This window comes from Periplaneta americana, chromosome 7 (genome assembly GCF_040183065.1).
Source record: "Periplaneta americana isolate PAMFEO1 chromosome 7, P.americana_PAMFEO1_priV1, whole genome shotgun sequence".
Taxonomy (NCBI): Eukaryota; Metazoa; Arthropoda; class Insecta; order Blattodea; family Blattidae; genus Periplaneta; species Periplaneta americana.
Window position 1 is genome coordinate 23,852,889 of NC_091123.1, and position 27,930 is coordinate 23,880,818.

General features: G+C 36.3%; 1 protein-coding gene and 1 non-coding gene across 3 annotated transcripts in view; one reads left to right on the forward strand and one right to left on the reverse strand.

The window, feature by feature from the left end:
- Positions 1-27,930, reverse strand: part of BtbVII (BTB-protein-VII) — a 67,919-nt gene that overhangs the window by 30,018 nt on the left and 9,971 nt on the right. Inside the window, exons 6-7 of one of the 2 annotated variants that reach the window (XM_069830432.1) lie at positions 24,552-24,642; positions 11,242-12,882 (exon numbers count right to left, since the gene is read on the reverse strand). In XM_069830432.1, coding sequence (XP_069686533.1) covers positions 12,095-12,882; positions 24,552-24,642 — 879 coding nt within the window. In that variant the 3' untranslated portion in view covers positions 11,242-12,094. Of the gene's footprint in view, positions 1-11,241; positions 12,883-24,551; positions 24,643-27,930 lie in introns of those variants that run through there. The other variant, XM_069830431.1, reaches the window with a different exon arrangement.
- Positions 372-443, forward strand: TRNAY-AUA (transfer RNA tyrosine (anticodon AUA)). The gene has a single exon. It is a non-coding gene; the product is annotated as a tRNA-Tyr (tRNA).

The window sequence follows — 27,930 nt, forward strand, 5'->3', positions numbered from 1 at the left end:
TTCGTACAGAAATGGGAATGATTAATAAATGTGGGGAGTATAAAGACAAAGATAGTTAATTTCATATAATCTAATTCCACAGTACGATGAAAGAGTAATGGAACGGAGAAAAATTCTCTCCAGTGCCGGGATTTGAACCCAGGTTTTCAGCTCTATGTGCTGATGCTTTATCCACTTCGTGATTTAAGACGGCGCTTATTCCGTCGGATCCTGGCCAACTAGTCACTCATAACGAGTGCACATCAGCACATGTGTGGACTTCAGTCCTATGTTCATAGACATCTATGACGTAGTGCAGAGGGCGGCCACTAGAGGGAACCCAAGAGTTGGAACTTAAACTGAGACGATTCTGTCCGACACCGGGGTGGGTATCCGGTGTGGCTTAGTGGATAAAGCATCAGCACATAGAGCTGAAAACCCGGGTTCAAATCCCGGCACCGGAGAGAATTTTTCTCCGTTCCATTACTCTTTCATCGTATGATGACACAGAATATCTGCATGGAAATATCATATGTACTTTGGTACATTAAAATAATATATGATATGATTTAAGATGGCGCTTATTCTGTCGGATCCAGGCCAACTAGTCACTCATAACGAGTGCACCTCGGCACATGTGTGGACTTTAGTCCTACGTTCATAGACATCTATGACGTAGTGCAGAGGGCGGCCACTAGAGGGAACCCAAGAGCTGGAACTTAGACTGAGACGATTCTGTCCGACACCGGGGTGGGTATCCGGTGTGGCTTAGTGGATAAAGCATCAGCACATAGAGCTGAAAACCCGGGTTCAAATCCCGGCACCGGGGAGAATTTTTCTCTGTTCCATTACTCTTTCATCGTATGATGACGCAAAATATCTGCATGGAAATATCATATGTACTTCGGTACATTAAAATAATATATAATTCCACAGTACTTAACTGTGGTATTATTTCCAAATGAATTCAATTCTTTATAATGACATTATTATTATTATTATTATTATTATTATTATTATTATTATCATCATCATTATTATTATTCATTACAATTTCAAACAACTCACTGACATCATATTGATCTATGAATCGCTTTGACTATCAACTGTATTGTTGTCTTGAGACTAGGCCTCACAGAATGAGGGATTAATTATGATGTAATTAATGAGAAAGCTCTGTCTTGTTAAATTTAAATGCAGGGAGTACAAAGACATCTTTACAAACCCAATCATGCTCACATTAACAATCACGAACACCCTAAACATGTCACGCATTTTCGTTTATTTTTCAGATTGGCAGCAATGGGGCTGTATTTCAGAATAGACAGTTCACATGCCAACAGTAATAAAATGTACAATACTCTGTTAATTAATTTGTATTGTTGTAGGGTTGCCACCAAGACCTAAGCCTTTCGTTACAAGTGTTTCGCAATTCAATTTCAGACAATACTCCATTTTCGGATTTTCTTGCCATCAGAAAAGTGCAAATGTCCACAAAACAAAACTAGCAGAAAGTGCAGAAAAAAGGATCGAATTCTTATAAGAATAGATAAGAAACGATCTTGAAGATGAATAACTCTTCTCGGGTTCTCAGCCAGGTGAGTTGGAGATTAGCTTCCAAGCTTTCGACGGCTAGCTCTGCCATCTTCTTCAGGGACGAAGTGATGTGGGACCACGTCTAGCCGGTATATATGCAAAAGTAGGGCTTCCCGCTGCGGGCCAATCAGGAGCTAGTTCCCTGTCCCGACCGCCAGGCGCATTCTGGTTGGTGGACATGTCAGCCAATCAGGAGCTCCTTGCTGGTCCCGACTGTCTGCCGTGTGCTGGTGGTCTAAGCATATTGATGGCAGGTTTCCATGCCGTACTCAGCTGGACCACCAGCACACGGCAGACAGTCTGGACCAGCAAGTAGCTCCTGATTGGCTGCCGTGTCCACCAACCAGAGTGCGCCTGGCGGTCGGGACTAGGAACTAGCTCCTGATTGGCCCGCAGCGGGAAGCCCTACTTTTGCATATATACCGGCTAGACGTGGTCCCACATCACTTCATCCCTGAAGAAGATGGCAGAGCTAGCCGTCAAAAGCTTGGAAGCTAATCTCCAACTCACCTGGCTGAGAACCCGAGAAGAGTTATTCTATATCAAACGCCGGGAAAGCCTCAAGTCATACGATCTTGAAGATGTCTATCAGTTGATGGGGTTACAGTGTCATTTTTAAGCTATGCAAGCAAGTAGAATAGCAATGGAAACTCTTGCTTCGTGGTGGCATAGCTTTTGGTAAAGAAACTCATATGAATTATACTTTCAAGGAAATCAGCGTATTTTTTAAGTCTTGTGTGTTTCAAGTTCACATAAACAATTCTTAGAACTACTATGGCGCAAGAAACAGATAAATTGTTTCTGACAAAGTTGTTGAGTGTGATCTCTCCAGATAAAATATACATCACGACAGAAATTATTTACATGGTACATACAATATATGGAAACAGCAGCTGGGAACAAGGAAAATATTTATCACATATTCATTTGTATGAGGTATCGCCCACCTCATTGAATATTACACGGCTATTATGAAATAGCCAATATGTATTATTACTATTTAATACGAGAAAAATTCGTACCAACACCGGGGATCGAACAATATATGATGTATACTGTTAACAGTTGTCACGAACTGATGTTGAATATGGCCACAAAGTCATTTAAAATATGCGCTCCTGCATATATGACTTGTATCGTCTCAAATGCAGGTAGTAAGGCCGTAAAAAAGCATTACGAGAGGGGTTCGGCCAGCGCCGTGGATCATGTCCCGGCATAGCTCAGTTGGAAAGAGCATTCAGTGCGCAGAGCTGAGAGGTCCTGGGTTTGATCCCCGGTGCCAGTACGAATTTTTCCTGTATTAAATAGTAATAATACATATTGGCTATTTCATAATAGCCATGTAGTATTCAATGAGATGGGCGAGGCCTCATACAAATGAATATGTGATGTATACTGTTAACAGTTGTCACGAACTTCTGTCGAATATGGCCACAAAGTCATTTAAAATATGCGCTCCTGCATATATGACTTGTATCGTCTCAAATGCAGGTAGTAAGGCCGTAAAAAAGCATTACGTGAGGGGCTCGGCCAGCGCCGTGGATCGTGTCCCGGCATAGCTCAGTTGGAAAAGCGCTCAGCACGCAGAGCTGAGAGGTCCTGGGTTCGATCCCCAGTGCCAGTACGAATTTTTCTCGTATTAAATAGTGAAAATATTTAATAAAAAAAACTTTCTAATATCGTTATTCCCACTAGCAATATGAGATACAATGTTCTAAATAAAATAAAAGTATCAGATAAATGTAGAAAACAATACTATATTTAATGAATCGGTTTAATGAAACAGGTTCTGTAAATTATGTACCACACAAGATGGGCAATACTTCCAATACTTCCAGAGTGAGTATCGAATGTTAACAATATAACATAGTGCATAAGTTTTAATCAGCCAAAGCACTGTGAGTTTGTGGATGCAAGGAGTGGCGGTAACAGGAGAGGACATGCCACTGGTCGGCTAACAGAAACACTGACAATGTTCACGGGGATTCACTGTAGTAAAAAAAAATCATCCTTGCCTGCTTTTCTAGCAAGAATTACTGCCCATGTCACTGCTGGTATTCTAAAAATGGCATTGTAATATATACATATTCAAGCAAATAGCAACTAATGTATGTCCTATGTGAATCACTAGATAATTTTATACTTTTTGGTGCACAATAAACACACAAAAATGCGAACTTTTGTATGTTCATTTCTCATAATGATCAGAAATCCATGCATGTTCAAAGATATTGCATGATAGGTAGGCTTATTCTTAAAACTACTTCTAATGATTCACTTAGGAATTATTTCGAATGTACTTTATTCATATAAAATTTTATGTCTGTGTTCATTGTTTACAAACCATTAATGTCCCTCAGCTATAAATGATGATGGTGACATACCGCATCAACTAATCACTGTCACTGTTTTTACATTAACAAAGGTAGAGAAATTACCTTAAATTTTACAGCATATGAAATAAAATTCAAGGAGGAAAATATGTCTTCACTCATAATCTTACTAAAATGTAATACATGAAAGGACACACAAGTTTTATAAAATTATCAGAAATTTTCACCCACCCCAAAATGGTAACCAGTCGCCATGAGTCCCCATCCATGCCTCACATGACCAACTCAAGGTCATGCTCGCATCGTAATCGTTTACCCAATCGAACGAGACATTTACTTCCATTGTATTATTAGTCACGAAGTTATATTGCCAGAGTGGATAACCCTGCAAATGTTACCCCATGTGTTGGTCTGATTTTAAAGATGTATTCAAGTCAAAACTAGGCCTACATGAATTTCTGAAAATATCAAGTGATGTAAGAAATTTGCTTACATATATGAGAACCCTGACAAACCAATACTCTAGTCTTTTCAGTTCTTTTACAAAGTTACATACAGTTAAGGAGAGGGAAAAACATCTGGACATCATACTGTGATCTCATCTCGAAATTGGTAAGATGTGAAATTATATGGAAATTAGATATTCTCAATAATTTTCACAGTGGAAATATTTACTTTATGGCTTTTAAGGAAGCCGGAGGTTCATTGCTGCCCTCACATACTGTAAGTCCGCCATCGGTCTCTATCCTGAGCAAGATTAATCCAGCCTCTACCATCATATTCCAGCTCCCTCAAATCCATGTTTATATTATTCTCCTGTCTATGTCTCGGTCTCCCCAAAGGTCTTTTTTCCTCTGGCCTACTAACTAACATACTATTTGCATTTCTAGATTCGTAAAATAGGATTAAGAACTCTGTTCTATAGCTAAACTGTACAAAAACTAATCTTGTTAATGAAAACATTACATAATGGAAAATGAGGGAGAAATATTTTGTCTGATAATTATTTATTTTTAAGTACAAGGGCAGAAATTATTATTATTATTATTATTATTATTATTATTATTATAAGATATAGCACGAAATCGTACTTTCCATTCTTGCTTGTTGTCATTTAAGGGATTAAAATTCGTCTTCATAAACTATCATATATATTTTTTTAAATAGTGTTTGATGATGTGATTGATACACGATAAAAAACTAACAATTTCGTATTTTTAAGAAATAAGAAGCCGAATCTACGCTGTTGAAACGTCATTGAAAGCCATACCTTAATGCCAAGTTTACTTAAAATAAATTGTTACAAATAGGAATTATTTAGTTATTTAGGACCAAGACAGAAATAAGAACAAAATGAATATGAAAGTTCTTATTCACGAGGAAATTAATCTTAAAAGTTTGCCCATTTACATTTAACCACATGCGCAGTACATGTTTTGCCAAGTCTACAAATATTCACTTTTTACTGTTTTTTTTTTTCATACGATGATGAGACTTGAAAGAAATAGTACAAATAGGGAATAAAACACATATTTTGCAAAGACAGCACACTTATTTTATTATACTATAAAATACAAGATTAAAATCTCTATTGAAGATGTTTTATGATGTTAATACTTGTAGATAACAGATGTGAACTGAATTAGTCTTGGTATCGAAATGAATCAATTTAAATTAACACTGAATTTGAAGCTGACAGTAAAAATTACATAAAACAATGGCACTGTTTAAATATAAATATACCTAATGAATGAAAACAGTTTGAAACAGAGAATGAAACAAAAATGATAAAGATATGTTAAATATTTCAAGACACCCATTGGCTAATAATAATAATAATAATAATAATAATAATAATAAAAATAAACTAATGTGTGGAGAATGCAGTCTTTACACAGTTGAATCAACTTAAAGATATAGATATTTGATAGCTGTCCCAACGAGGGTTTAATAATCGGCCTCCTAATCAATTGTAAATGAATATTTATATTTAATTAAATTTTTTAAAATAGAAACCCTAGTTAGGTAGGCTATAATTTATGACACTGTAGAAACAGACCTAATTACCAGTATCCTTTCTTAACACTGCAAACTTTGCAAATGTGAAATGTCCCAAAATAAAACAGAAAACAATTCTACTATCTTTCACATTACATTTGACTGTTTTTATTTTAAGGTCCATATGTTATCCAGTCTAACTTACTGTATCCACTATATTATTTTCTACTTTGTCAAAAGCCTCTGCCATCTCAGTCAAGGTGATGGCAGCCTGTAGTGATATCTGTCTGTGAAGCAAATTTTATTGGCAAGAAAAATTTGGCTAAAGAATTTTGATTGGTGTCCTCTCAAAGTTACTTTGTAGCCATTCGAATAGAGCCATAGGAAATTTTCATTTGCTGAAAAAGACGAAGTAATTTTCTAGGCGACTTTCCAGAGTGTGTCCAATGTCATCTAGATTTTTTTCTGTGAGTAGGCTACTGTACGTGGTTTATTATGTTTCTTATCAAGAAGACTTCCCATGTCACGTAATTTATTTACTAATCTATGAATTATAGTTCGACCCGGAACTTGAACATCAGGAAATCTCTCTTGAAATAATCTCCGGAAAAAACGTAATACGGTGAACACAAAGCTCCGCCCACGTCCCCTTTCCACTTTTCCCCTACAAGCTCACCACACCCCCTAGCGGGAAAGAGTGGAAATAGGGGTTTAGGGTGGGGTGACATCTAGTGTAGGAAAGTGGAACAAAAAAGAGTAACGACATCTACGAAGCAAAAGAGGAACTTCGTCCTGTCTGTCTCTCCTCTCTCTCTCTCTCCCTCCAGCCTCTCCTTCTCTGTTCCTTGCTTCATGTCTCTCTCTTTTTTTTTTCTTACGACTTCGCAGGGGGAGAGATTCGATCCGAGAAAGTTCGTAACTAAACCTAAACGCACGCTTTTTGTTCACGCTTTAGACCTCTCGGCTACCGAGGCGAGTTGGGGGGTAGAAGGGAAAATGAATCTATTTATGTTTAAGGGAACTGCCATAACCTATTGTAGAAATGCAATGTGTGTCGCTGGATATGTCTTAGCCTAAAACATCTTGCAGTATCGTCCAAGGGTTGTTGCAAGGATTCATAACGGGAGACAATGATGGAATGGCGCGGGGGGAGAATGACCGAATGGCGTGGGTAGAAACTGGCGGGCTTGTGACTGTAGCTTGGTAGGGGTTGACTACGGGGGTGGCATAAGTGTTAACGCGCGCTGGTGGGGCTTCATTGTGTCCGTGTCCAGCTTCTTGTACAGACGGAACCACGTGTAGTGATGAGCCGTACCAAAGACATGTACTTCTTCCTGAAATTGGCGGGTCCTGATAACAGCAAACGAGGCTCTGGTGATTATTGTGTTACTTCGAGGACAGTGCAAAGTTAACAGGTGAGTGTTGTTTAATGAAAACCAGATTACATTGTGTTGTGTTGTGTTAATAGTACATGTTGTGGACAGTTGTCTAATGCGTATTGTTTAATGCGTATTGCATTGTGGTTGTGGACAGTTGTCTAATGCGTTGTGGTAGGCAGTGATCCATCGAAGCGGGACAGATAGTAGAGAGAGACAGTAGAGAGAGACAGTAGAGAGAAAGAGAGCATGCGAGCGAGGTGCCGAGCGGCGCGGGTGGGGATAACTTCCCCTACTGGCGTTTGTCGTAATACGTTTTTGCCTAATCTCCTTATGGCACTCGCAGATTCTATATGGACGTATGAATCATAAATGAATACTTTGTGGGGAACAGAATACCAGTACCCGAATTAACCCATTTCACTTAATACGTACTGTACTGCATCACCTAAGAAACACGTGCCATGTTTGCAAGAGTTCAAGTCACAATGAAGCCTTGAGTGCTCACCTCCACATGCATAGCCGGCCGGCTAAGAGCGGCGAAACCTGTTCTCCTTTATACTGTTCCTCCATATAAGAGGAGCACGATGTACAATGTAACAATTACAATTAAGTTATGGCAATGGATGCTGCATAAAGAAGTTCCATTTATAGTGTAATAAGACAATGTCAGAATTTTTAAGATTGTAGTCCTATAGAAACTAACAAAGATATAAGCAATTTAAAGTACCTCTTACTTTTGAAAAACCTAATAAATGCCATGGATGTTCCACCTGTACGTGATATGCTGGTGTGCAATGCAAGCAATCAAGCTGGTGGATTTCAATTTGAACAAATTTAGTAAATTTTACAATGTTCTGTAAATATGTATGTTTTCTTTCATTCTTTACTGTAACATTTCCTTTTGTTCTGTTATTAAAGGACCATTGGCAGTCAGCGTGTCTGGCCGCAAAACAAGGTGGCCCGGGTTCGAATCCCGGTCGGGGCAAGTTACCTGGTTGAGGTTTTTTCTGGGGTTTTCCCTCAACCCAATACGAGCCAGTGCTGGGTAACTTTCGGTGCTGGACCCCGGACTCATTTCACCAGCATTATCACCTTCATTTCATTCAGACGCTAAATAATCTAGATGTTGATACAGCATCGTAAAATAACCCAATAAAAAATAAAAAGGACCATTGTGAAAAAAAAATACATATACGAGTATCTGAACTCTCTTTTGCTCCTGCATTTGGTTTGTTGCCATAAACAACTTATCTGTAACACTTGTATTAACCTCAAGCACAACACCTAAGCCACTATTGACAAAAACGGACATTTCAGTTATGATTAATGAAGAAATACTTACCTTAATATCTACTGCCTCACAAATTTGTCGATGAAATATTTCTGCATTCTGTCTATTCAAATTTTTGACAGTGCTAAACACATATTCATATGAAAAGCTTTTCAATAGCATTCGATAATAAATTTATCAGCAGCTCGAGGACTTGGTGAAAACAGTAAAAATTTTAAAGTTTCAGCCTCGAGAAAGAACCCTCTATGCTAGTAGTTCTCAACCTGTGAACCGTGATCTTACACTCGTCATAAATACTGCAACGTATTACTGATATAAATTAATATTTTTCTAATACAGTACTATATGAACTATAGTTTGAAAAGTATGTTTTGACAAAATACGTTTTGTGAGGCAAAAAATCAATGAGAATTCCTCAATCTCATGTCAATGAGAAATGTTAATAAAACTTAATTGCTTTTACTAGACTTTTTTAAGTCAAACTTTCTCTTTTAGTGAATAAAGTTAAAGTCAAAATCTTTTCTAAAACAACAAGTGCCACATGGTTTCTAGCAGAGAATAAACTGCAACAAGAGTCTCAAGATTTTTCAGTATTTACTTAAATAAAGTGAATAAAAACAAAGTTCTGCTCAGTTCTTCTAGCAACTGCTTGAATATTTTCAAGTTTGCTCCTATTTGTTAAGAATGGCGCCTTTTATGCAAGTAAGGAGTTGCAGGAATTCAGAGATTGGATTATCACAATTGTCTGTAGCACTTCTGTTTTCTTCCTAATTTCAGTTTTCACATTATTAATTTTTTTTAAGTTGCTTCGATGTTCTGGCTTTGCCAAACATTGCCTGATAATCTCCTAACATATCTGACAAAACTTTTTCTTTGTCATCTTATAGTTCTGGCAATTGAGACTTATTAAGTACTACTATTTTTCATTTACCCAACACAGAATTAAATTGCAGTTGATGAATGTCTCTAAAAAATTATTACCTTCATGTTCACTTTCTGAAGGTAAGAGGAAAAACAAAAGAGGATCACTGAATTACTTTATGATATCTTTACTGTGTTACCTTATGAAATTTACCTGGTTGACTAGTTTCGAAATGGTATCCTTCATTGTCCGAAGCCTAATGAAGATCTCACACTGTCTTCTGGTTTCCTGTCGTGAGGTGTGTTTATGATTGTGTCGAAAAGGGTGTGTATTTTCAAATTCAGTAGAGTGTTCAGGATGTGATGTGGGTGTGTTTTTGTATGTTTATAAATTTCATATTGTTCTAGAATGTTAAGTTTCTGGTTTTTTGGTTGGATGTGTAGTATTTTCATGTCAGTGTCTATGTTGCTGTAGTTGTGATTGGAGTTTGTGATGTGTTCTGGATAGGTTGAATCGTTGTGTGGGTTAGTTATGGTTGTGATATGACATAGATACTGATATGAAAATTCTACACATCCAACCAAAAAACCAGAAACTTAACATATATTATTATGATATACCGAAGTACATATGATATTTCCATGCAGATATTCTGCGTCATCATACGATGAAAGATGAGTGAAATGGAGAAAAATTCTCTCCGGCACCAGGATTTGAACCCGGGTTTTCAGCTCTATGTGCTGACGCTCTATCCACTAAGCCACACCGGATTCCCATCCCGATGTCAGATCGAATCCTCACAGTTTAAGTTCCACCTTTTGGGTTCTGACATCGGGATGGGAATCCGGTGTGGCTTAGTGGATAGAGGATCAGCACGTAGAGCTGAAAACCCGGGTTCAAAAGCCGTTGCCGGAGAGAATTTTTCTCCGTTTCACTCATCTTTCATCAGAGACTTAACACCCTAGAACAATATGAAATTTATAAACATACAAAAACACACCCACATCACATCCTGAATGCTCAACTGAATTTCAAAACATCCTTTTCGACACAATCATGAACATACCTCATCACAATAAGAAACCAGAAGACAGCACGGGATCTTCACTAGACTTTGGACAATGAAGGATACCACTTTGAAACTAGTCAGCCAGGTAAATTGCAAAAGTTAACACCGTAAAGATATCAGAAAGTTATTCTGTGATTATAAGTGTTAAAAGAGTGTATCGAACAATGAATAATAATAATAATAATAATAATAATAATAATAATAATAATAATAATAATAATAATAATAGTAATAATAATAATAATAATAATAATAATAATAATAATAATAATAATAATAACAAAAAAGAGGATCACAACTATTGATTTAACAATTTTGACATGTATTATTTTAAAAGATCAAACAAACAAGCAGATGCTAGAAATTTTCCAGATTCTGCTCGTAAATATTGGTAAAACTTTATATACTTCAAAAGAGGGAAATGCTAATGACAAGGTTGAATGCTAAACACAGATGATTGCTAAAAATTAATGCTACTAGCAACTGCTTTGGTTTTATTCACATGGCCACATGTCTTGAAGAATGGATGCATTTGACAGGCATGCTACACCACGACAGAAGACTTCTGATTTCTCTTTTATAAGTTCACACGAGGGTTAATTTAAAAGTCATGAAAATCAAATTCTTTCGGCCAACTTAAGTCAAAATATGCACACAAAAGGTACATGTTCTTTCTATTGTTGCAGTAAGATTAGACATGTGTGAAGATACAGGGTGCAAGCAAACAACACACATTTTGCAATCATCTCGCATTTTATTTAATTTTAACTGTATATGAGTTACACGGAAATTGACAATTTTCAAAGTAGTCACTGAGATTATCTGTTACTTGCTTCCAGCAACATAAAAGACAGCAAACACTTTCAACTGAACACCTTGTCCTTCACTTCACAGTGCAATGGGAATGTTCTCTCATTTAAGAAGGCATTTCCCTTACAAAACTATTTCACTTCAAGTCATAGCCTCATAGACTATGGATGAGAGAGTGAAGGATGGTGTAGTACTTTCCATCTCCAATGTCATAACAAGGGTAACTATGAAGGCTCTTCCAGTTAACTGATGTTCATTTTCGAGTTGATGAAAACCACTAACACTCGTTCTTGTGCTCAAACGCATTCTACATGCAAGAAAGTATGCCTTATATTGTATTGTTACAAAATATGCAATGTCACCTTCTTTGTGAAATATTTTAAAACTTCTGAGTTCATGGTAAATTTAAAAAAATTGTTGCCATGACTTTTGAACAACCTTTGAATATAATACGATTATATAAAAATCATAATTCGAAACGCTTTAAAACTCTCCAAGTAAATAGATATATAATAAGATGGAATGTTGTATAAAACTTGTATGTTATTCCATGTAATACAGACAATTAGTTTGTGTTGATACTTCGTGTTGCTCTGTATACTCATATTTAACAAGATAATTCTAGGTCATAAATGTAAAATATAATTAACTATTACTGATAAATGCTACTTCTTAGTCTATGAGTGGCAAAGTCTATATATCACAGTGTAATTCTACTTTACTCAAAGCACAAAACTAAATTTGCAGGCTTATTGTTATTATTATTAATGCTACTTTTCATATTTGATTATAGTTGTTATTTATCCCATGGTGAGAGTTAGATGTTGGCTCATTGAGATTGCCTGCATCATCTTGGGGCCCTTGCCTTGGAGGCGCCGGTGATCCTTGTGGGTGTGAAAACTCAACCTGATGTGACTCAAGAAATCCTGCGACCATATTTATCGAGGGTGGCGGTGGTCCCATGATAGGTGTCGCTGTCACATTTGGAGGAGGTGGCTCCATCTGATTCGAAGGTGGAGGTGGCATGGAGGTAGGCAGGTCTTGTTTCACACGAGCCTTGAGGCTAGGTCTCGTGACTGGATAACCTCGCTTCTTGTACTCAAGCCAGAGTGTTCTATTGTTCACTCCATACATTCGGGCTGCTTTGCAGAAACCAATGCCTCCGAAGCGAACAGCTTCCAGAGCACGCAAGAAATTCTCATCTGCCTGTGGATTAATACTGCGTTTCCGGCGAGTCGGCGAATTCTGTCCCAAGCTAGACGACATAAACACTGGGCTCTGACATGGACTGGGGCAAGGGCTGGGACAAGAACTGGGGCACGGGCTGGAAGGTATTGTGGAAGGAGGTCCATACGCGCTCATAACCGCACATGAGGACATTGGCAGCATTTGATGAGGCTGATATGCATGTCCTGTGTACTGGGGGATATCCCTCCTAACTGTCGACGGATTGGGAGGGGGCTCTGGAGCACAGAAGGCGGATGAAGCCTGAACCGACAGACTAGCTTGACACGACGGCAGTGCAAACCGGGGGTAACCATGTTCCAGCAGTGTCCATTGTAAGCCTGGAGGAGCAGAACAGGTATTAGGGAAAGAGGAAATTCGCATTCACATGGCACAGAGAAATTGTAGTATCAACTTAAAGAATCATGTCAAAACAAAAGTAAAATAAATTGCTTTTAGTTGCCAATGTTGGTACTAACATGTGAAGTATCTGTGCGCCATGTAAATGGGTAGGGATCTTCTGGACTAAAGCCTCTTCTGTAAACAATTAGGCTAAAATGGACGCACTGCTAAAAAATGGTTTTGAAATATTCAGTCAGCAGACTGGAACACGATTCTCAACATGAAAGTGTTACTGATTTTGAATCCGAACAAAACAACTGAATTGATTTTTCAACACAGCCTGTATAATTATTATAAATAATATTGTTAAGAATGATGAAATCATTTATATGAAGATACTACGACAAATCTGTGCCATTCAAATATTATGGTCCCTATAATATTTCTACCAACATCAAGCATCAAAGTATTCTACCAAAAACCATATGAAAGGTCACTTTCCACACTTCAAATTATCAAATGAAAATAATATTGCAACTATTGAAACCACAACATATCCAACACGTATGTAAAATTATAGACAAGAAGAGTGGGATATCAATGTCAGAAAGAACCTAATTTTCCTACCCAAAACCCAGCATGGTTAAAACATAGCTACATACATGTAAAGAACAGCTTACATAACTACTACGTTCAGAACTTGAGAATATTCGTATTTCTGACCGTGATTGTACACACGTTTTATGTGCCGTTAGATACTATGTATTCAATAACAAAGTATTTGTGTTAAAACAACATTTCGAGTATATGTTTTGCAAGTGAAAAGTACCATTGAAAAAAAAGACCCAAGCACAGTAATAAAATAAATATTGTTCATAACAATTCTCTTTCTATCGAATACAGAAAGTCTCCATAGATAAAACAATAGTACTGTACATAGAACCTGTGCATAATCCACAGAAATGCACAAATGCGAACTAAACATGTTACCTTTTTTTTATTATAATTGTTTAAATCTAGTTAAATATGCGCACAATCAAGAGAGGTATTAGTTGTGTACAAGTTGCGGGATGGCTATGAATATACAATACAATACGTGTGAAGTACAATTGAGGATCTAATATTCTAAATGTGTTAAGTGACTAAAACAACTTTTTGAGATATTGATAAAAACACACTGCGCAATGCATGTTGAGATACCTACAACACCGTCTATTGGCGCACGAATGAGTCACTTACAGTTGAGCTACGACAAAGACAATTTAGTATGATATTCTCATATGGATGTTTCTCCCTTAGATTGAATGAAACGATATTTGAAAAACTGGCACTTAGCACATTTAGAATTTTAGGTCTTCAATTTTACTTTCTTATTATAAAAAGTTCTAAGTTCTGTGATGCCTCAAAAAGTTGATTGAAGATTTTCATAGAAATACAACCTCACAGCATCCCTGATACCAAGAAAGTAGTTTCTGCTTTAAAATCCAGCTGTCCGCCATCATTTACAAGACAATTCATGTAAGAACGAAGTACATCAAACATTATGTTAAGTATGTTGTTGTTGTTGCTTTCTAATGCCAGGCATTTGACAATAAAGTCATTTGACCTCTTGCACTCCAATATTTTTCAAAGATATTATCATGGCCAGCCACTGAAGCACAGATTCTGAGGTGTTCTGAATCCATTTCTTGGTTTGAGTTGCACAATGGGCAGTTAGGGGACTGATATATTCTAATTCTACGCAGGTGTTTGGCCAAACAATCATGGCCTGTTGCCAATCTAAATGCAGCTACAGACGATTTTCGTGGTAAATCGGGAATTAACTGTGGATTATGATGCAGAGAGTTCCATTTTTTCCCTTGAGATTGTGTTATCAAATTTTGTTTGCTGAAGTCCAAGTATGTAGATTTAATAAATCTTTTCACAGAGTAATACGTAGATTTAGTAACAGGTCTGTAAGTAGCAGTGCTGCCCTTCTTTGCTAAAGCAATGTTAAGTATAATTATGAGTTTTTATTAATAAAAGAGAAAAGATACAAAACTGCGAATTTTCGAAATCACCTGTTCAGAATTCCTTATGCTTCTTCTGCTTGCATAAGATTATGTAAGTACAAATGACAGAGATTCATGTCTAATGCTGCTGGCATTTTATAATTTTATATTTTTTTTTCTCTAGATAACACTTAAACAGTGGCTGAAAGCATGGAATAGCTTATCCGGAAGATATCCTCCACATAATGCACTATTCCAAGTTCGTACAACACATTTCTAGCTTAACTATGGAACTAATTTTAACAGGACTTTATTCAGTGTTCGTACAACTAGGCCTAAATGAATTAACAGTTACATATTTTGGTGACTCCATGCAGTCAAAAGTATGAAACAATATGAATAATCGAACATAATTTTCAATATAAAAGAACTGGTTGTAAGTCAATCATCATCAACTTACATTGGAGAAGTTGGAATTTCATCCACAGCAATGCTCAGTGGCATCTCATAACTTGCAATCCAAGTTGGCAGGAAATGATTCACTATGAAGGGTAGCAACACAAAGCATAGACTGTCTACAACTATACATTTCAATAAAATTCTTCAAGGGAAGTAGTTTGCTAAGATACTAAGTCATGTAAAGGCATTTAATATTCAATAGCATTACTCGTCTTGCCATGTACACATAAATACAAGTATGAAATTGGTTTATTCATGGCATTATGACGAGCAAGAATAGAGTTACACTCTTAATTTCTGCTTAAAAGTGAAAGACTGGCTAAGAAAGTTATGGAAATTTCACAAAGAGCCATACTAATTTTCATGAAGACAACTGTGTAAATGCTACATGTTCTTTTTGTATTTTTCTGTAAAAAGAATGACCAAAGGCTGGTCCACAATAAACCGGGAATGGAAACGAGAATGAGAACGAAAAAATGGTTAAAATAATTTAAATTTTGAGCATTCACAATTAACGAGTAGCTTGCCGGAGCCCAAGAACAGGGACATAAGATTTTTATTTAAATGTCATGTTGAAAATTCAGATAAGTTCAAATTGTAATATAAAATAGTTTTGTACAATTTTATAGGAACATAAGAGCTGGCAAAGTTTTAACTTTGCCGTTCTCATTTCTGATTCATTCTATTGCCATCAAAAAGCTATTTGGTCGTCGTATATTTTGTAGCAAGGAAGCTGTGACATAATTTCTTCTTCATCCATTGCTTTTAATTAATTGCACGGCAAATGTCAGATAATTTATGGCGAATGCTCGGCCTCATCTTGCCAAATACCATCTCGCTATCAACAATGCCATTGATGCTAAACAGTTGCTACAATGTCGTTAAATAAACAAATTAAAAAAAACAGTTGGAAAGAATATTTTTTTGTACATGAAGATGGGCTCACTTTCTTGGTGTAGTAGTTCACATGCCTGACTATAAATGAAGATGCGCCAGGTTTGATTCCCAGTATATCGAAGAAATTTTTCAAAAGCGCAGGGCCTGGAACAGGGTTCACCCAGCCTCGTGATTGGAGAACTGGCGAACATTAGTCAAAGACAAGCCAAATAACATCTGTAGGGGCTTGCAGCACTGACCATGCAGCACCCCTATCCCATCCGGTAGTTATGCAGTTAACTATCAGATGGAATGTATTCGACTTGGCCCTGGCACTTTGTGTGCTGTAGTGTCACAGAGGAGGAGTTATAAAGAAGGGAGAAGCCAAGAAGTATCAAAGTTTGTGTCCACCGCTGTGGACTAATGGTTAACCTCCCTGACCATGAACTGAGTGGGCCCGGGTTCAAAACCTGGTTGGGACAATTTACCTGGTTGAGATTTTTTCCAGGGCTTTCCCTCAACCCATTAACAGCAATTGCTGGGTAACTTTCGGCGCTGAACCCTGGACTCTTTTCGCTAGCATTATCACCTTCATCTCACTCAGATGCTAGATAACCAGAGCAGCTGATAAAGCGTCGTAAAATAACCAATTTAAAAAAAAAGGGTTTGTAATAATTTTGTAAAAAAGTAATTTATAATGAATTTTATCAATTTGTTTTCTACAAAAACTTCCAAGCAAATTTTGAGGAACTGTACTAGGTGACCATTTTGTATGTGGAACGTAAACAGTGGTGCTGTGATCTTATGTTGTTACTTTGTGCAGGAGAGGAAGACATAGTGTATGGCTAGAATAAGAGAGCCATTGTACTGCAGAAGTGACGTAACCGTGCACTGTATAGTACAAGCGACTGCCATTCCACAAACAGAATGGTCAGAATTTAATATTTGTTAAAAGTGTTGTGTTTGTTTATGACTTACTAAAACGTCACTATTCACTTCATTCATATATGTATATTATATTATATTATATTATATATATTTTTGTGACATGCATTTATTTAGAGAATATCTTACTATTTCGATTCAGAGTAACTGACTGATATCTTTAATGCCATACTGGTGTAAAATATAATAATTCTGTATCTATATTAACTTGGTTACGGTTGTTTTACATTTATCATAACTTCAGAAGCGAATATCCGAGCATAGCATGCAGGTAGGAGGTTGTCTGGATTGATGCGAGAAAGATCCTTTCTGTAGGAACATGTGTGACCCACCTAATCGCCCTAAATACCAGGTTTTCTTTTATACAAGAAACAGAAGCCAAGAAAGTATATTAAAAGATGTGAATGACTGCTAGAGACATTGTACTAGAAAAGTCTAGTGAAAATCATTGAAGTAATGTTGCCAGCACTTGAGAAGTGGCAGTATGGTTGGAGGGAAATGCGTTTTTGCATTTATTTACCCCCTCATCTAACTCATCATAGCCTTGTCATAGTCCTCGATCTCCTACACTTTGGTCCAGAGTAAATACTCGTTTTTGTTCATATGTAGTTTTACAGTGTCGCCATCTATGTATGAAATGTATGGTTAGAAGTAATGCTGGTAGACTGTATGGAAGGAAATGTCTAAGAAGAATAATACCAGCATTTTAGCAGTTGTTTCTCATTGGCTATATAGCAGAAGATTGTCGCGTAGTGAAGGTTCTGGTATATTATGATTAAATTTATTTAATTTTCTCTTTGCTAGATATCTTTTCATAGAACAACATAATCACAAGGCACAATATATCACTGAAATCCGGATGTGCACGCAGAAAAACATGCTTAATATACAGCATATTACTGGAGTATAGTGGGGTATAAACTTCAACCCTCTCTCTTCTCTGAACTTCACATATGATCTTGGCTTGGCAGAGTAATGCAATGCAAATGTTTTGCTCGCTCATATTCGTTCGAAGGTCCCACATTCGAGGGCATTTCCTTCGAGCGAAGAGTGCTCTAAACCATGTTAACGAGGGAACTCTGCTCGCATAAAAAGAGATTCACTTCAAGCAACTGGAAATCATTTAAATTTTTACTCGGAAGCGCACATAGCCTACAGTACTCTTTACTGTAACCTAATGAATTAGCTAGGGTTATAAGTGATGTCATGTTGGTATCACTTGTGATACATGTCCTGTGATACCTGACCTGTCTTCAGGCAGTTGACTAAACAACAAACATGTTCTATGAGAATATGAAGGATAAGTAATATAATATTGATATTTATAATGTTGATTTTGATGGCTCAGAACGAGACTGTCACAACTCAAAAATAGAGATTTTTCTGTAGAGCCATTTAAAGTTTTCCATTCTATATCGCAAATCAGAGAATCATGGCACAACAATGTGCATTTATGTCCCACTAGGAAATTTTTAGAGTTTTAACACTTTCGCATAGCATAGTTCTCAATTCAAGTGTTCAAATGATGGTAATAACTCAAAAAGTGAATTTTTTGAGTTGTAACAGTCTCGTTCTGAGCCATCAATTTATCTAGGAAAAATTAAAACTCGAATGGGATTTAATTGATTATTACACAATTAGAAGAAAGTATATAGCTAAAAAATAGAAGAAAGTATATAGCTAAAGATTAGAAGAAAGTATATAGCTAAAGATTAGAAGGAATAAAGTACCCTAATACAATAAAATATTAATTGACTTACTAAAATACTGAACTGTCTTGAAAATGTATTTGTTGTTTAGTCAACTGTCCAAAAACAGGTTTGAACCTCGTAAGTAACACCAATAAGGCATTACTCATGAGGCAATTAAGTCAGGAGATAATGGGGTAGGGTGGCCAGTTCCTTTTTTATTATATTATATTCCGCTATATGGCAGTAGTGTATTATGATTAGCTGTTACCTTGTTAAGAGTTGTGCCAACTATACAATCTTCATTGAACTCTATGGACAATTACTAGTCAAGAAGGCTTTGTTCTTTCAGTTTCATTTTATTAAAACAGTTGCATTCTATTTCAATTATCAATACATATTAAACAATCTCTGACACATTAACTATCCATAATCTCATACAGCAGAAGCTATAACATAATCTAAACAATATAAACAAGATAAATGATAAAAAAGTTTTAATTAATCATTTTAAAAGGTACAATTATTATTGAAAGTATAATGTTGGCAAACAAAGAAACAAATGCTAGGGAGGTGATAAAACAAATGATATGGAGGTGATAAAAATTGTAGGATAAGCAGTCATGACTGGTTGAAACACGTCATTCTGTACTGTTTTAATTGGTCAAACACAGTATGACGTAGTAAAAGTGTAATGGTCAATGACAATTGTAAATTTTTCATCCTGTACACTACACGAAACTTAAAAAATTTCTATATTAAATTACGTCTTTGGATCAAAAATAGAAATTATACAAGAATTAATACCATATTAAATTGTGTCTTTCATTCAAAAATAAAAATAGTACAAGAATAACAACTGAGAGCAAAGGTATTAAATAATGATTTGTGTTCTTTCAGTAACAATTTTTTCCCACACATCATTTTTGATGGCTTAAAAGTTTAGCCTCCACAAACAGACAAGTTTCCCCAATCTATGTTTACTGGAAAAATTCTCACGAATGTATTTCACTTGTCTCGAGCATCACTCATTCTAAATTTAGTGGCGAGTGATAAAGCCTTGTACACTCGCAGCATCTAACAGTTTAATAGCTAACCAACTACATGATTGCTTTCTCACAGCGAAATTAGTAAATGCACGGCTCTGTGGCTTGGCTTTACGTGGGCTGGATCCGGAACGGGCCATACACTTAGGCACCCCTATATGTGATGTTCATCCAAGTCTGACAGTGACCTGGGTGAAATTCATGAATCCAACACTGACTGGTTGGCCATCCTGCCTCAGCTCCTAATTGAGCCAGGTCCCATTTCGCGGACAAATAACCTGATAAGCCCCAGGGGCCTGGAACCTCAAGTCCTTCCTGATCAGTCGATGCTGACAAGTGGGCCATCCTGTCTCAGCCCCTGATAGAGCCAAATCCCGTCTGTATACAAGTAGCTGATAGATCCCAAGTCCTTCCAATATCAGCATCGAATACCCATACTACCCCAGCCAATTTTTACTATAGCAGATGATAGATGAAACGAAGTGTGTTCGTGGAATGATAGAGGGAAATGGGAGTATCCCGAGAAAAGCACTCTAAGTCTACTTTGTCCACCACAAATTCCACCACGACCTGGCCGGGGATCGAGCCCAGACTCACTTGGATGAAAGGCCAACAGGCTAGCACTGTAGCTATTTTTTTTTTTTTAAATCTTATATACTATATGCCAAGCAGAAGAAAGTCTCAGTGGTCTGAGGTATGTGGAGGTAACTTACTGACATTATCGACTTCATATGCTGGCCCAGGCCCACGCCCTTATTATATGACATAGCATAAACATACTACATAAACATATTACTTGTTTAATAACACAGGATTGCTTAAAAATCAGATACAACTAGTAGACCTGTGACTTGAGGGCACATGTTTTTTAACCATCAAATATAACATCAAGACATGGGACATTATAGGAATTATGATTCGGGCAAGAGGCACAATACGAGAATATCATAGGCGAGTACCAAGCCGGCTTCCATGCAGGAAGGTCGACCATAGATCAAATTTACACTGTTAAAGGCATGACAGAAAAGTTCTGGGAGTATAATCTCAACTTATACCATTTGTTTGTAGATTTCAGAACAGCTTATGACAGCATTAATAGACAAGGATTATACAAAATTATGATTCATCAAGGGATACATCCAAAGATAATCAGACTCGTCAAGATGACCATGGCAGAAACCATGGCTCAAGTGAAGATATATGGTGGTTCAATAGAACAATTTAATATTGATAATGGGCTGAAAAAAAGGGGATGCTCTAGCACCAATGCTCTTCAATCTTGCTTTACATTGGGTGATAACACAGACAGGTATAGATCCTAACAGCACTTTAGTTTACAAAAGCGTTCAAATAGTAGGATATGCAGATGACTTGGATGTTATGGTACGGTCATTGACAGCAATAGAAGAAGTGTATAAAGACCTGGAACAAGGAGCCGCTAAAATCGGGTTGCAGATTAATGCAAGTAAAACCAAATGAATGACACAAATAAGAAATAAACAGAATATATACAACCCTCCTAATCTGACGATAAACATGTTTGAAGAAACTGAGAAGTTTAAATATCTTGGAACAGTAATGACAGGTAACATTAACGAATTAATTGAAGTACAGAGTCGAATCACTGCAGCCAATAAGGCCTATTTTGCATTAAGCGCAATATTGAACTCTTACTGTGTGCACAAGGAAACAAAACTTAAAATATACAAAACAATTATTAGAAGTATTCTCTGTTATGCAAGTGAAACTTGGACATTATCTAAGGAGACAGAAGCTAAACTAGGTATATTTGAACGCAAATACTCAGAAGAATTTTTGGACCGGTGCAAGAAAATATGCAGTGGAGAATACGTTATAATAACGAGCTATATAAATTATATAGAAGTTTCGATATTGTTACTTTCATCAAATTAAGGAGGCTTGAATGGGCCGGACATGTCTATCGGATGGAAGGGAACAGAATACCAAAGAAGATCTTAGAAGGGAAAATATATGGTAAAAGACCAATGGGAAGACCCAAAAATAGATGGATAGATGCAGTAACGATTAATTCTCAGGACTATCTCGGAACAACTGCCTGGAGAAGATTAGCACAGGACAGGGAGAGTTGGAGGAAGAAAATTGAGGAGGCTAAGGCTCGACTTTGGGCTGTGATGCCATCGTAGTAGTAGTAGTAGTAAGAGGCACAATCCCACAGGAGTCCTTAGAAGTCTTCCGAAAATTAAAAGTTCCTGACAGCACCCTGGAGATATATCCTCCACTGCACTGAAGTCATTGATTTGCATAATTAATAATCATTTATATTTGTTATAAAATGTAATTTATGTTGTAGCCTAAATTGTTTGTTGCATTTCCAATAAATTTTTCAATGATAGCCTACGTAACTAGAGTTTCTATTAAAGAAAAAATTTAATTAAATATAAATATTCATTTAGAATTGATTAGTAGGCCTATTATTAAACCCTAGTTGGGATGGCTATCAAATATCTATCTTCCTCTGTTCTCTATCTTTCATTCCAGAAATGACGTAATCCTCGACATTTTCTTACACCAGTTTTTCTCCTGGTTGGTGGACAGTAGATGATGCAACCCAGTTTCTAGCTGACAGAACAACCTATGTTATGTTTATGTTTTCTCCTTACAAATAGACGTTGTAAACGGGAAAATAATATTTGAATGAAACTGAAATCCTGTTTTAACATTTGTAGAATAGATTCAGACACATCTACGTTATCGGCAACAAGTTCCCCCACCCCCTCCAAAAAAAAACTCTATAAAATTATGCCAATATGAAGTTTCTCGACTATAAATCAATTGTATCTTATACTCCATCTGTAAGCCACCAAGTGGCCAACATTACAGACTAATAAACATGAGGTCTCAGGGTCGAAATCACTCTAGTTTAATCGAATTTCTTACTATTCCATAATTCTTATATGACCAGCCTCATGGTCTAGTGGTCAGAGCTTCATGAGGTCCCGGGTTCGATTCCCGGTTAGAGCACAGGAATTTTTCCTTAAAGGGGATTATTCCTGTGTTCGTCCATGGTCTGGAATTTAGGTTAAGTTTAGATTTAAGATCTCTCCTGGCACCACATTATCATAATCATCCTATCACATCATCGGGGTAATGTAACTCCGCCTTCCAGGCGCCCCAACCTCAGAAGTGGGTTACAACTAAGCCATGGCCAGGAGAGAAGACCAGAAATGTCGAAAAGACAACCTGGTGGCATTGGATAAAAAAAAATAATAATAATTCTTATATTACAAGCGTACTTAATTTTTTAATTATTCAAAATATTAAAATACGTTTCTAAAATATAGTGACCCACTGAATCTTGAATAATGGGCTGGAATTGAGTAACAAAAAAAAAAGTGTTGATGGTGATGAAGATGGAACCATTTTATATTAGTTCTAGAATGAAATCTCACAATAATAAAGCACTTTTTGTAACACTTTGACCTAAGGCCATGTTTTGTTGCCCACCTTCCTTCAAGCTGATCTAGTATTGAACTCACAACGAATTGTTTCTTTACTATTTTATATTTTAACTGTTTTGCTGATATTTAATTGTTCAGATATTCATAAATTACAATTAACCACAACTAATATTTCTGTATACAGAATGATTACATAATAACCACAGTGAACTTATTATCACACTATATTGTTTCACTGCAGAATAGATGTTTAAACATATATGAGTCAATAGAATTATTGTATTAATCATCATCACCATCACGTCCTTCACGTGTTAGACCCTAGTGGATCTGTTACGGTCTCATGTCGTGTCTTCCCAAATTTCTCCTTCCTCTTGGAATATAGGCCAGAATTTGTCTAGGCCATCTAGCATGATCCAGCCTTTCGACATGTTTCTTCCACTGAAGTCTATATTGTTGAACAAAATGAACTCTATGATCTATTTTTATTTCTTTCAGTATGTCTTCATTTTCACGATGTTTGAGCAATGAACATCCCACTGTCCAGTTCATAAACCTCAGTTCAACTACTGTTAGCCTTTTTTCATCAGCTCTTATTGTATTAACGTAAAAGAAAAATAAATGAAAAAAAAAAAGTAGAAGTTGGGGTCATTCACCACTAATACCTCAAGCATAATGTTATTAGCCACTAAACTGGCTCACTGTTGGAATACTAACTGAAACTAATACAAAGTCAAGAAACCTAATAACAACGCCGTTTTATAGCAAGTCATTTTTAAATCTGACAATCTAAGTCCAAGCTTATTCTTCACATCATAAATCAAATCAAATTTTTTTCTACCTAGAAACTTAATTTTCCAGTACTATTTGTATTTTCTAATAATCTAGTTCCCAACAGGTATTCCAAAAAAAATTTCACTGTATTTATCTCTTGTTAAAAAAATAATTCATCTATACACAATCTAAACGTAGCCAGAATATGAAGCAGCTCAACTCCGTCTAGGAGAGACAGGAATATACAGAATCTACCTCTATGCTCGATATGGATTGATCAGCATTTTACACTGCATAATATTATACTCTGTCCTCATCAAGTGCTCCAATATTCTCTTCCCTTAACCGCGGTTGTTCCTGATACAGAAGATTATATCGTGACAATATATAAAGCATAAGCATATTATGCAAGTAATTCTATACCATGAATATCAGTAAATCTTACTCACCTTGTGGTGTAGATGGCTGCTGCGAAGTCGATGGTCCTGTATCCGCTATCGGAGGGTCCACTTCCCCTGCACTACTGTCTTGTGATATTTGCTGTAAATTAAATAATAGTATAAGACCACTGAAGAGTTACTATTAGCACAAGACTACAATAGTTTAATAGTACATGACACAAGTTGTTGTTGTTGTTTTCTAATGCTAGGCGTTTGACAATAAAGTCATTTGACCTCTTGCACTCCAATATTTTTCAAAGATATTATCATGGCCAGCCAATGAAGCACAGATTTTGAAGTGTTCCGAATCCATTTCTTGGTTTGAGTTGCACAATGGCCAGTTATTCCAATATTCCAATTCTATGTAGGTGTTTAGCCAAACAATCATGGCCTGTTGCCAATCTAAATGCAGCTACAGACGATTTTCGTGGTAAATCGGGAATTAATTGTGGATTTTGATGCAGAGAGTTCCATTTTTTCCCTTGGGATTGTGTTATCAAATTTTGTTTGTTGAAGTCTAAGTATGTAGATTTAATAAATCTCTTCACGGAGTAATACATAGATTTAGTAACAGGTCTGTAAGTAGCAGTGCTGCCCTTCTTTGCTAAAGCATCCGCATTCTAGTTTCCCAGGATTCCACAATGGGATGGTATCCATTGGAATACAATTCTTTTATTGAGTGATATTAATTGAGAGAGCATTTTAGTTATTTCTGCTGTTTGAGATGAAGGTGTGTGTTTAGAGACGATTGATAGAATAGGTTACTTTGGAGTCTGATAATGTAACTGCATTCCTAAATTTATTGATGTGGCATAGAAGATTCCTGAGACATTCACTTATTGCAATGATTTCACCATCAAAACTTGTCGTTCCATATCCAAGTGATCTATAAAGTGAGAAGAGACAGCACGTAACACCTGCACCAGCACCTTGTTCCCTGGAGATCAAGGATCCGTCGGTGTATAAATGAAGCCAGTTTTGTGGAGGGTACCTAATATTAATTGTCTCTAAAGACAATTGTTTCAATATTTCAGTGTTTACTTCTGATTTCAGTATTTCTTCTGTTAAATTTAGATTATATTCTATATTTAATAGAGTTAAAGGGTTTGGTTTAATTTGTAAGTTTTCTTTTAAATTCGGGATATTGATTTTCTGTTTTAATTCTTGAACAATGGATATGAAACTTTTTTGAGTTTTCAATCTACAGAGAGGACTGTATGAATACCAATTGTTTCCTGGTAATCTGATAAGTTTTTCATATTGAATCAGTGCTTTTTCTTGTATTGTCATTTTGATGCTGTTAATATTAGTGAGGAATCTCATAGAATCTATTGGAGTTGTTTTGATTCCACCAGTAATGAGTCTGAGAGCTTGGTTTTGAACATATTCTATGTCGTTTATGAAAGGTGAAGTAATTAAAATTTCTCCGCAGTATGTCAGCACTGGCTGTATAAACATTTTGTATGTAGTGTTCAAAGTATTCCTAGAACATCCCCATTTCTTTCCTGCTAGTGCTAGTCTTTTTAGAAGGGAGAATCTTTTACGAGCTTTTTCAGAAATGTATTTCAAATGGTTGCTCCATGTTAACTTACTATCGAAAATAACTCCAAGATATTTGGATTCATAAGTCCTAGGAAGGTGTTGGCCATTGTATTAGATATTGAATTCTCTTTCTTTTTTACCGAGTGAAAATATTTGGTAGTTACTTTTGACACAAGTTAACATAGGTTTATCAAATACTCAAGAGTAAAAAAACAGGACAAAGTGATTAAAAAAGTAGGACAAAAGCAGGACACACAAAATTTTGCAGAGATCCTACATCTTATGAATTTTTTAGATTAAAATTGCTACTTTAAGCTGCAAAATTGGCATTGCTCATTATTTCTAGTAAGCTAATACTAAATAATTATTTGTGCAACAAAAGAAAATAATTATAGTCCGGTTCAGCTTACTTCATACTCCAAGGGTGAAACCTAACCATTTTCCCCCCATTACTACATATGCTAGTGGATTGTGGTGATTTTCTAGTTTGCAGGTTGAATTTTCTTTTGCCAACTTAGTTTAGAATGTTGATCCTGACAAATACTACAAATGATAGAGATTTTGTAACTGGTATGTTGGCAGCTGAGACAAATATCGACAATATTTGTCGGGACTGGAGTTCCATGAAATTAAAATTGTACTACATTTCTGAGCCGGTTACTGGAATCTAGTGAAATTTGAACATACTAATAATTAATTAATATCAGTATTAATATTAATACATAATAGTTATTTTGTGTGTTGCGTTGTGGTTATAATTCAAGGCTACAGTCAGGTAAGTTTTCATAGTACTGTACTAATAATTTCATGTGGTCAAACAAAATACATTTTTAGGTTAGGTCTCGTGAGTCAATTGTTTAGTCAAACCAATGAATTTCATATTGCCAGACAAAATACCTAACATGTTGATCTTTCTCGTATAGATTGCCTACGAAAATATGTTACAAATTATTGAATTATTTAACTTCCAACATAAAGTATGGTAAGTAAATAAGTCATTTAGTACGTAGGATGGTATGATATCTGGTAAAAGTTGGCAACACTGACAAGACATCAATATTTGCTGTTTAGGAACTGTTCTTATGTGACCCTCACTATAATACTGAACGAACTGGCTCAGATGGTAGTGTTTAAGACTTGCATTCAGGAGGTCCCAGGTTCAAACCCTGTAATCAACCAATCTTACTGAGGTTTTTAATGGATTCCCTCAGTCACAAAGGCAAATGCAGTATTGGAAATTTACATGCCATGATTCATCACCACCTCAATCACCAATATCATTAACAGTAACCAAAATCTCAAATCAGTTACATGAACACAAGCCAGCTACAACACACAATAGAAACAAAAACTCAACAATAGTAAACAAGGTCTACTGGTATACTTACAGACCCTAAACACGTGATATGACCACAGATCTTAAAGAATGTGTAAATAAGCTTAAAAAGAAATTCAGTTAGCACAGGGGCATATACTGGTTAAAGGGTTTGGGCTACCGCTGACCCTATTATTACACAAAATATATCTAACAATTACTTTAATTTTAATTACTATGTTAAAACTAATAATACAAAATTATTACATTATGTTATATTATAAACTTTTTCTTTTGTAATTTCCTTGGGCTACCGCCGGTAGCCCGCAAAATACGCCCCTGAGTTAGCACAAAAATCAATATAATTACAGTACAGTACCTTTTAGTGCTAGCACTGTATATACAGTTGGTAAAGTAAATGCTACGGACTGGAAAGTTCCAGGTGGTGATGGGATTTTTCGCATTATCAAAGCTTCCAAACGGCCTCAAGATTCACTCAGCCTCTTATCAAATTGAGTCTTTTCTGGGAGT